We start from the raw sequence: 12,570 nt of genomic DNA, 5'->3' as shown, positions 1-12,570 counted from the left end.
AGTGAAACAAGTCTTTCGATGAAAGACTGCACGGCAGTCCTTTTGTTGACAAAGAGGTGAGATTTGTGGTCTTCACCCCTATTTTTTCTTGGCAACTGTCAACTTCTGACACTGTCTTCATTAGATTGTTCACTTACCATTCTGTAGGTCACCAGTTCTTGATCACTAACCAGGCAGAATAAAAAGAAAAATAGAAATTGAATAACTTTCACACTACAATCATTCATGGAGTATAGTGATGAACTATCTCATTCTTGAATAGTCTACATGAAAAATAAAAGTACTGTAGAATTTTAACCGTATTGCCTTATATCATACCTTCTCACGATTAAGATCTTCAAATAGAAAACTTTTGAATCCAATCACTGTTGAAATCTTCGATGTTATTCACTTAATCCACTAGAAAAGTGCTACTGTTGATCACCAACTTTCAGAGTAGTGTACAAATATAACCTATCGTTAGAAAGTAAGATATTGATGTTCCAGATGATCGTCAGGCCTTCTATTCTGAAAATTTTCTATTATACAAGGAGAAGTCAGTGAAATTTATATCAAAATGTGCTCTTTCTCCTTGGTCTGTAGGATACTTACCAGATGGACAAGGGACATTTTGAAAACTAACAGGCTGGATGCTTTCAATGTCATATGGGAAGATGAGCCATTTTGATCTCAAAATGAATGTATTATAAGTCAGACATTTTGCTATGGACAAGAGCCGTTTTGATTCCAATAGCTGTATTTAAACAGCTTTTTTGGTAGTGTCTAGGACGTTTTGGTGCACAGTGATGGTATTATTATATATAAGGAAGCTTAAGGAATGCACTGAGACAAGAAACTAAATTTCGACCTAAGGTGGACATAGGCCGTTTTGAAACTGACCACCTCAAATGTATATTTAATAAATCAGGAATTTACAAATTAACATGCCAAACATGTAAACAACGATACATAGGACAGTCCGGAAGAAGTTTGGCTATAAGGTACAAAGAACACGTTAATGCGGTCAAACATAAAAGATATTCGGCAATGGGAGAACATATGGTTGAAATGAATCATAAATTTACAGACATTTCCAATGACATGAAATTATTACATTCGACCAAAAAGGGAAAACTGATGAATGTTTTGGAAAATTTAGAAATTTACCTTACACAAAAATGTAATTCTGAATCAAGTTTAAATGAGAAAAGTACAGAAGATAACCCACTGTTTAGGCTAGCATATAATCATTTAAGGAACAAAAAGAAGAAAAGAAGAAAAACTTGAAGATCCTAAATTTGTATAGTGTTCTCATTCAGTTCAACCAAAATTGTATGTATTGATCATTTTTATAATATTTCATAAGTTCTATTTACTCTTTGATATGATGTATTGGGACACAATACTCCTTCAAATTGTAAAATAAAAGATTATGTCATATTGTGTTATTCTTTGATCTAACCACTGATGAAGGGAATGGTTGAGATTTTCCAAAACATGTATGGTTTAATTAATAATGTTTCTTTCATTTAATGAGTGTATTGATCAAGGTGGATTTAAATAAACTATTATAAATAGTTATATTATATACTCGGGAAGAGGGCGAGACGAATTTGTGAGCCATCAAATATCCAGGTGGAGATGGACACGCTCAGTCGCGCTCAAGGGTAATGGTTACAGCAATTCGCAGATTCATAGAGCCCTGCATCCCAGAGAAATGACCAAGCAAAGCTCACAGAAGGAAGAAGTGAAGGGAACTGCCTACTTGTCTTATATTCACAACACCACAGATCGAATTGCCAAGGTCCTCCGCAAACACAATATAAGAACCGTGTTTGGTACCGCCACTAAAATTGCTCATAGTCTGCGTAAACTAAGGACAAATTGTCCCCACTTTTACATCCTTGGGTATATGAAATTCCCTGTACTTGCGGTAAGGTATACATCAGCCAAACATGCCAGTCCATTGGTACCCATATCAAGGAACATGAACATAATATTCGTCTCAACCAACCAGACAAATCGGCAATAGCTGAGCAAGCTCTATCGTTGGGTCATGATGTCACGTTCCAAGATGCTCGAGCTCTTACCCAAACTAGACACTACAGGTCCAGGATTATACGGGAAGCTGTGGAAATACGTAGAAATCCTAACAATTTCAACAGGGGCACTGGCTATCAATTAACCCTTTGTGTCCTACCGGTACTTTCAAGTACCGGCTCATATTTAGTCCTATATAAAACTATAGTAAGCAAGGACAGTTGTGATGTATTCTGTGGGTACTCTCTACTACCTACAGAAGACATTAGAGTGTCTTTGGTGGTGTGATTCGTAATAATGACACTAGAGAGAAGCACTAAATTAGCACGAGTTACTCAAACTTTCATCTCGTATCCAAGCACTGAGATTTCGTTTCCCTTTAGTTGATGGAAGCCATAAATATGTAAATATTTTTCGTATTATTGTGTGTGTAAAGTATACAATTAAACAGTCAGCGTGCTGTAGAGTCACTTGAACTATCTTTTATTCCTAGAAATGTAGTAAGTACTTCTAAGTACCGACAGAACTATAGGCGTTCCATCCTTCTTGTTCTCTTTGGTAACCATGGTTTGTTTATGTTGATCAGATGTGATTGTTGCAGGCTGTGGTTTTGTGTTGTGTTAATTATACATGAACTGTATAACAGGATATGAGTAAACATAAGGTCAGTGGATTACGTTAGCGATTTACTGGCTTGAATAACAGATAATGGAGTATTACCTGATGTGATTGCAATAGTGGTGAAAAGACTAAAACACGTGGTCTAGACAGAAGAAATGAGGACAGTGAGGTCTTAGCTTTTATTGGTCTTAATTTTACGATGGGTTACCACAGATTACCATCTTACAAAAATTTTTGTTCATCAGCCAGAGATCTTGGTGTGGATTTGGTTGCTGATACAATGACGAGGGCAAGATTTCAAGAGGTCATATCATATATTCATGTGAATGATAACAGTGCAGTGTCAATAGAGAAGTCAGATAGAGTACACAAAGTAAGACCTATCTTAATAATAAGAAGTTTCAATCTGTATATGAATGGACCCGGGAGGTAAGTATGGACAAATCTATTGTGCGATTCAAAGGATGCAGTTCTCTAAAACGGTACAATCCTGCCAAGCCCATCAAGCGGGCTTACAAACTCTGGTGTTTAGCTGACCAGAAGGGATTCATTCTCGCATTTCAAATCTATCAGGGGAGGAACGGGTATCTTGAAGAGTTCGGAGAGCCAGGTTAGGTGAGAGGGTGGTTTTGTCTCTGACAACATCTCTGGGGCAAGAACCAAATTATACTTTTTGACAATTATTTTACCTATCTTCAACTTTTGGAAAGCCTGAAACTATAAAAGGGCATGTGGCACAGAAAGATCTAACAGGCAGGGCTGTCCACAAAATCTAAAACTGAGAAGAGCCCGATAAAAAGAGAGTGTGATTACAGATTTTCGAATACTGGTTTGGACTTTTTCAAGGGGAAAGACAAAAAAACCTGTACACTTTGCATCCAATTACCATGGGTCAGAAAAATTCATGTGCAACGAAATCTGAAGAGTGGATCCAGACAGAGTGCAGTTTTATAGTAGTTGTATATGTCTACAATCTGTACATGGGAGGAGTTGGTCTTGCCGACCATTTTAGAACCCTGTGTGATGTTGGCAGGAAGTCGAAGAAATGGTGGCTAAGGCTTTTCTGGGGGTTACTTGACATCATGTGTGAAAATGCCTATGTAATTTGCTGTGAAATGTTCGGTAAGACAATGGTACTCCAGTTTTGAAGGATGGTGGCAAAAGGAGTTTTGTCAATGAAAACCCCTCGAAACAAGAGGAATTCCTTGACAACACTTGGGTCACCTCCATCCGTACCTGCAAAAAGAAAGAAGATGGAGCACTCTGTCCCAAAAAATGTCAGAATGGAAAACGGGGGTATTCACTGGCCTAAATTTGAGGCGATTTGGGGGCAATATGAGGAGTGCAGTGTGAAGCAGTTCCAGTCACGTCTACATTCTCAATGCGGCCACTACAAGGTGTCAACGAGAAGAAGAACTGCTTTGTGGAATACCACCAAGTAGACTTACACTTTGAATATTCCCATTTGGCATTTTTGTTAGATTGATTGCTTTCACTTTTACTTCTTTATTATGTTCATTTTATAATGGTTTGCAAATTTTATACTGCTGGTATTGATTCCCATTCATTTTGAGAATATTGTTAGTAAAAATTTTTGTCCTTCAGCAGTTTTTATGTACGTATATGTAAGGGGTGACTAGAGGACTGACGGTACTTAAAGGTTCAACTGATAGATTGTGTTCCCAGTCACTAGTGGACTGAGGGTACTTCAGAGTACCATGAAAATACTGGGTACTTGGAATTGTTGTATTTTGAAAATACTGCTTGTGTGTTTTATTTGAATGGTATTTAAAACATTTAAGGTCATAAAAAGCATTTTCTTAATTTTCTGTACTTTTGGGACTCAAAGGGTTAAGTAATACCTGGTTGCCAGACATTAAGAATTTACGTAGGTAGTCCCCTTCCATGTCCCTTCACTATTGTTATTTCGTTTCGGTGTTTTCCAAATTCGTGCGTTCCTCATTGCCAGATGTTTCATACCAGGCTTGTGTCAATGTCCCACACCTCTCAATGTCATATGTTACGTACACATGTTATGTGAACCACTTAGACTGATTCTGATGATTCGGTCACGGTCAGCTTCCGCTTCGAACGCTAGTGCTGTGCCACGTCTGGGAGCCATCTGGTGGCGAATAAATGTACCATTTCCACTTCTATTACTGTATAACGTCTAAATTTAAAGAGTCATTGTTTAAGAAGCCTTTCTCGTGGACAGTCGAGATTTCTTCGGATGACGCAGAGCACAGTTATCTGCGAAATGTAAAGAATTTCACCTTATTTTTTTGACACGGCAGCCCAAAAGCCTATACAGTATCATTTATAATCTTGATGAGATGTAGAACTGAGCATATATGCAAACTAATGTCCTAATTAAAATATGAGTTGAACAAATATATTACTGCAGTGGAAAGGAAACTGAACATACGCTTTCACGTTGTCTTGGAATTTAAAAAAAGTAGGAAATGAGTAAGCCGTAGGCCTAGTATGAAAATATGCGAAAACTCAAGTGTTCAACAAACTGATTGCCTTTGCATACTGATTTTAATCTGTGTGAGATTTTTAACAGACTTTTACAAAAAAATAGGATATAATGATAATCCACTATAGCGATTTAATTTGTCGCCATTACGAATTCTCACTATAACGGACTTGTACTGTACTGCACAATGACATGAAGATTCTAAATCTACATCCCAAAAGAACCCAAGATTGATTGAAATGGAAATGGGGGCAATATAGCATATCCTACCGTAGGTAGGACAAATGCTGATGAACAAGAAATAAATATGTATGTTGTAGTTAAGGACAAACACATACCTTTCTTTCTTGATTGAATCTTGGGATGGTTCTGCAGTTGTGCTTTCTCCACACTCAGAGTTTGTCATCAATAACAGCCACTTCTCAACCATGGCCATTACTTTACTGTCTTGTAACATTGTCTTATTAGGAATTGGAAGTTTGGCTAGTGTCTGCAAGATCTAAATAGAAAGAATCCAGAATTGTAATTAATACAGTCTCCAAATTATCTAATTAATAATATACAATTAAGTACTTAAATTATGATACCTAAGAAGCTTCGGACACTAATATGTACATTTCTAATTTTGAAGGGAAGGGCTATTCTGAATGTTTCATAAGGTCATAATATAAGCACAAAAACAAATACAGTAAATGCACTATCTGAAAACACACATTTTGAGTATCATTGTAAATGGGGTGTCGACACTATATACCGAACGTCCTCTACCAAACACATTAAAACTTTACATAACATTACGATTGTGAACACATCTCTTCATACCTCATTCCAAGACGAGAGGTCAGTTCTGTAGGAAGTTCAAGAATGTGACACTTCATAGTCGACTGGAATAAGCAGAGATTGTTTCATTGCTAGCAAGGCGTAGATCTCTGGCAATAACCTTATTTTCCTGATTTAATATTGTGATTGTAAGGTATCCTTTAATTAACATGTCATTTGAACATCTATTAAGGTCTATTCATCTTCTATGATAGGTGTTTCAGAACATGAATTGTATTTAACTCTAGAGAAAAATATGTTCAATATTTGAACCCAATTTTTTACATTATTATATTTTATTTTTGATAGTGAAGCTCAGTCATAGAATAGCCCACCAGGTGGCCATGATCGTTAACACATCAAATCTTTAACGGTCTGATGCCGTTACCCGGTTCCAATCCAGTTGTGGAAAAGTTTTACTACCACAGCGTTGGTGAGCAGGATATGAGAGGTGGCGGCATAAAATTTCCAATCACCACATTGCATGCTAAAAGCCTGGATTCAATTCCAAACCCCTCCACAGAACAGGACATATGATGCTATTGATGAAGAGTCACCCGTCGAATGGGAACATTAAATCTTGAACAGTGTTGTCTGAAACGACCAGGCTATGTGCCGACACTAAGTTTCACCCTCTACCTACCTCACCACTGCCACCACCAACACATACCCAGATGTACAGGTCACCCATTGTCATTGAATAGAAAGAGGCCCCAGTTAAGCCAAACATGTCCTCGGACAATCCCAGCACTAAAAAAAGCCACACGCTAAATAAATTCATAGAATTCTCTTATATCGAACACTATGAAGAATTAAAGAACTAATCTTGATAGTAACTTCTGCTGTCTTTTTATTTTACTCTGAAAACATTATCATTGTGACCATGTGTGCTAAAGCTTACATTTTTTTTTATATTGCCTGTGCATGGTTTCCTTAATGATCATTTAGAATTTAAGATTGGTAAAATATGCCAAGTGAAGATAATAAGTTAAAAAAAAGCATGGGAATTATCCAAATAAAGAACGATGCTAGTATTAAACAACTGCTTTGACTGAAGCTGTTCAGCAAGTATACTTGGGGACGAAACATGACGGCCTGAGTTCCTGAAAGCGAGCTGGAATCTATCTGTCAATCTCACGCTGTACCCTGCTGAGTTAACGACTTCTAAGGGATCCTTGTATGGTGTGGAGAGGTTGCCAAACCATCTTATTCAGTATTTACTCTGTCTTTGTGTCGAGAGAAGTGTAGTGATACTTCTAACATTATTAACAGTAATATAATAATACCGTAATAATAATAAATAAATAAATAAATAAATAAATAAATAAATAAATAAATAAATAAATAAATAAATAAACAAATAAATAACTCAATTTACATGAAAGTGCCAAATAATGATGTCTATAAATGTGTATTAAAATGTTTTATTTTTGCTCTGGTTCTTCTGGTGCTAATGAGGTAGATGATTTGGCAACTCTGGCTACAGTAGACTTAGTAAATCCTATAAGCCACTAACAGACACCGAGCTGCCGCTCGAGAGTAGTGGTGTGAGGCGAGGTCATTATGTTTTGTCCCCAAGTATAACATTTGGCAAGATGTCCCAGAGACAGAATTCTAAAACTTTTCGAGTTCCTCTCACAATATTAAATGACAATCTCCTCGGGCATTAGAAAATTGGAGTCACCATCCTTGTCTATTGCAGAAGAAATTGAGCCAGCCTGCTATCTCTGACTCATTTGTGTATTTTGTTTCTTCTTATTTCTCTTCAGTCATGATGGAGAGCTGCAGTAATTGATTTTAAACTTCATATCTTCTGTGAACAATGAGTTTATGCTTCAGGCACAATGTTAGTTACATGTTTATCAATAGATGGCAGCAGGTTCATTCCAGCAAATTGTATTTTGTTTTTTCCTTTCTTGAGAAAGATTTTGCAATCTCTGAGGACTCTGTCTGTGGGTCATTTATTGCTTGAAGATGGATGTTTCATCCATTATTATAGCATTTCTATGCTACCGGCATGCCTTTTCTTAACGAGGTTTGATTCCTGGTTTCAATTCATTTCCATTTTTGACTTGGGTCTGTATGTAAGAGCATATTATGGTTTTGTACATCTTTTTGTCTACTATTAGCTGTGTTTTGATTTTATCCTACATTGTTGTTTTTAAGCACAGTTCAATTTTGAGTCTGAACTAGACAACTTGTCTTGTTAACACTTCATTTTAGTTTTTCCCACCTTATGCTGTCTTTTGACATGATCCCTTTAGGCTCAGAATTCTCCTGCTGTAGTGTGCTGGGGAAGATAATCTATAAATGGTGGAAGTGTGTGTGTGTATTTGTGTATTGCTTTCTTTGAGTTTTAAATTCTGTATTGAACTCTCTCTACCTACTGTGGTTCGTGACTCGATACAACATTAATCTTGCCTTTATTATTCTCGAGCGGATGTTCTAAAACTTTTGAGTTTATTGCAAGAGATTACTGATTTGGTTTTGTATGTTAAGTCTTTTGTGACGCAATGATCTCGGAATAATATCTTGGCAGAAGACATTACTTTTAAATTATGAGTCAGTTTGGTCTATCACGGTTTCCCAGATTATTAATTGAAATTACATGGTCCCTCAAGCATCCCAATTAACCTTTTAATGATCACGTTCATTTATGTTTAGTCTGTGTACATGAACAGTGGCTAAACATGTGGACACTTCAATAAAGTCGAATATGCTTGAAAGAAGCCATTTATATTGAGCCTTACAGAATTTGGTGGTGTCTGCAGACATTCAGTGGCTTAATATTTGGTCACTTCCTGTATTGCGTGTCATTTCCTGCACTGTGCTGCCATCTGGGATGAAAGTGGCTATATATTTAGACACTGAGTTGTTTTTTTTTGTTTTGTTTTTTTTGCTAGTTGCTTTACGTCGCACCGATACAGATAGGTCTTATGGCGACGATGGGTCAGGAAAGGCCTAGGAGTGGGAAGGAAGCGGCCGTGGCCTTAATTAAGGTACAGCCCCAGCATTTTCCTGGTGTGAAAATGGGAAACCATGGAAAACCATTTTCAGGGCTGCCGACAGTGGGGTTCGAACCTACTATCTCCCAAATACTGGATACTGGCTGCACTTAAGCGACTCCAGCTATCGAGCTCGGTACACTGAGTTCTTGTGTACCTAGCAGTATCATGTGTTGTGTATATTGTCAGTTTGTTGCTTTATCGAGTATTTCTGGAGGATTGCTGTATTGTAACTTTTTGATGACTACCAATAAATAATTTCTTGAATACCATAAAATATATCATAAATAAAAATATATAAAAATTTAATAAAAATTGATCGAAATGTCCGTACTATGGGCGCCAGAGTTCACCAGAATGGATCCCTCGAATTTTGATAGAGCATGATAAACTTTATATCCCAGGGCGTGTACATAATGCTGCGTACTGGTACATCTGCTGCAGGCCTTACCTAACCTCCTGAAAACGACTAAATGGGTAGGAACTGCACCTAGGTTCATCAATAATTCCACTGATTCTAAAATAGCTAACTAAATTCTTAACAAAACCCGTGCATGAGCACCTCATCAACACACAAAATTATACATATAATACACACACAAAATATTGCTGGAAGACTCCATATTTACAACAACAATAATGAAAATAGTGGGAAAACGAAAGCGAGAACTAAGCTACCACAACATAAAGATGATTGAGAAGTCTCCACCTTATCAATACATTCATTTATTTACTTTAAAGTAGTAAATTCAGTCAGTACCGGTTTCGATCCCTATGGGATCATCCTCAGCTGACACACAAAGAAATAGTTACAAAAACATCACATATGAAAAATTACACCTTGTAAAACTAGTCCAATTAAATCTGATGTTAAAAGTTGTTTGTTAAAATATTAGTGAGTATATCTTTGGTTAAAAGCACCTGCTGTGTGAGGCATATGACCCCACTATGTCTAGACTATTATACATTAAATGGATTTTACATTTGTTTACATTCGTGTTTAGGATATTATACTTAATACAATTGATCCATTTGATTCAAACATTCAGAATTGCTTATTAAAATGATAAATATGTTTATCTTTGGCTTAAAAAGTACTTGTTGTTAAGGCATATCGTCACACTGTGCCTATATTATTGAACATGGAATGAAGTTTGCACTTATACACACTAGTAGTTGTAAATTTGTTGTAATGTCTTGAAAATATTTGTTGTTTGAGGCTTATCACTTCATTGTATCTGATCTATGAAATGTCAATAGGATTATTTACACATTTTGCATTGATATTTAGGATATTTCACTTTTGTATAACCAGTCCAATTGGAACAAACATGAAATGCTTATTGAAATGGAACTTTCTTGGCTAAAAAATGCTTGTTATATGATATGTGTTACCTCATGCACCCATTTTATTGTGCATAAAATGAGGTTTACACTTGTTAACATTAGTACTACGAGATTGTTATCGTCTATAGTATATACATGAAAATTTTTTTATCTGACATGGCAAGCCGGTTAAAAGTAGATAAAATAATGAACTAATGAGCTAATAGACTATGATAGAACTAAGCTACCATTTGTGGATAGTCTGATGAACAATGTACATATATATATATCCTTCACTGTCTCTTGCCAATTCTCATAATCAGCACTTCTAACATCACACAGATACTGTACCTCATAATACTGTGTTCACAGACTTTAACACTTGTAAAGATATATACATTTGAGCAACACACGCTTATCGATCCTGAACATAAATTATGGAAAGTCTGAGATAGCTTTCACCAACATATAATGCCAGGCCGCCACAAGTGCTACAGTACTTAATGCGTAAACACTCCACAATTCGTCGATCATCCACTTTTCACGAACATAACAAGACTACGCTCCACGAACATTTGACGTCCAGTCCATTGCAGCTGTGTCACTCCAGTACCGTGTATAAGCACCACTTCCTTCTCGTACAGTCTGTCCGAACTACTTCCTTCTCATATAGTGTGTCAGTACTCCTTGTCCGTACCGAGTGTCTGTTGTAGTTCTAGTAGTTCCCTTCCGCTGTGATGTCGAAGTATATAAAGACTTCGGCATTCCCCTTCCTCTCACATTATGCGCCTGGATTGGTCCTTGCCAGCCAATCATGAGTGATCGTCTATTCAAGACCATGCCCTGAACTTCTTCATGCTCCCAAGACATAAACAAACGCTGCGGTATATCACATGAGTCATAAAACTTTCCTACTACCACAACAAGCTCATCTCATCAGACACTGGGATATATACATGACTCATAGAACTTCCCGACAAGTACATCTCAACAAACACTGGAATGTCCGCACAAGTCATATAAATTACCTGGGTCCAACATAGCAATGTTTTCCCACTCGTTGTTCAAAACAAATTACTCATACCTACATATGTGGTTACCTTCCAGCTTACAAAGATTAATGACAAAATATACAAATAAAATAATAATAATAATAATAATAATAATAATAATAATAATAATAATAATAATAATAATAATAATAATAATAATAATAATAAATCGAATACTGTCAATAATATCTCTAACTTCTACATACAGTGCGAGGGTGTGATATATGTACTATCACAGTATTGTATCCCGATGTTCATATTTTCATATAAGTATAATGATTTTTAACCACTGTCAGTACAAATGAACAGTGGCTAAATATTAAGCCCAGGTTTTGAAGTTAGCTGGAAAGTTTTTTTTTTTTTTTTTTTTTCATTTCATAAAACATTATCAAATCAAATGACATCCAACCAACAGTTACCTCTGCTACAAATAATGTTCTAACAATGAAAAATAAAATTTAATCACTCAGAGAAAATTCAGGTGGTTAAATATTTAGCCACTGACCTATAAAGGGTTAAATCATGTTTTAAAAATCCCACATTATTCGTTCCTCGAAGGAATGATTGCCCGCATCAACTGTCCTGAAATTTCAGTCCCATCAATGCTAAATCCTCAACCAAGCATTTTTCAAAGAAACAGTATCTCGTGAAAGGACGGCTACGACATACCGATGGTTCTTGGCATTAACGTACTATCATTGCGGTAAATAGAGTAAGTACTGACCGTTGAAAGCAATCGGCAGTGAAATTGCATACGGGACCATCTTAGCATCGCATTTGAAAGTATTATTTAGGGAAACCTCATAAATCATAAAGCAGAGTGTGGCCGCAACAACTGGAAGGAGACAGAACGCTTTCTGACAGTTCTAATTGAAGATGGAACGAGTTTCGTCAAATGTTCGTACTTGTAAAACATCTACTTTATATCCAGGGTTAGATGTTTGTTTTTTGCTTTTTGCTATTGTATCACCGAACAGGTTTTTGGCACTTCTCTGAAGGTCCTATACGGTCACTGGGCTTTCAGACAGGAATCTAAACTGCTCACTACTAACACAAATCTAATATTATAATATGATCGGATACGATCATGTTCTTGAGACTAGAACAGATGACGAGAGATTGATTCCCATAGGGAACCTGAAATATCTGTCCTCACTCACTCACTCGGCTTCTGAGGGATGTGAAGTTCCTGTGCCGATCTCACAATCCTCTTCCAGCCTTTTCGATCTTGAAACCACTCTTCCCAGTT

At 36.6% G+C, this 12,570-nt stretch overlaps 1 protein-coding gene across 5 annotated transcripts in view; it reads right to left on the bottom strand.

The window, feature by feature from the left end:
- The window catches only part of Set2 (SET domain containing 2), a 426,901-nt gene that overhangs the window by 157,928 nt on the left and 256,403 nt on the right, over positions 1–12,570 (bottom strand). For all 5 annotated transcript variants that reach the window (XM_067151274.2, XM_067151278.2, XM_067151276.2 and 2 more), the window contains one exon: positions 5,458–5,618. In XM_067151274.2, coding sequence (XP_067007375.2) covers positions 5,458–5,618 — 161 coding nt within the window. The remainder of the gene's footprint in view (positions 1–5,457; positions 5,619–12,570) is intronic.

This window comes from Anabrus simplex, chromosome 7, assembly GCF_040414725.1.
Source record: "Anabrus simplex isolate iqAnaSimp1 chromosome 7, ASM4041472v1, whole genome shotgun sequence".
Classification (NCBI taxonomy): domain Eukaryota; kingdom Metazoa; phylum Arthropoda; class Insecta; order Orthoptera; family Tettigoniidae; genus Anabrus; species Anabrus simplex.
This window is presented reverse-complemented; position numbering and strand designations above follow the sequence as displayed.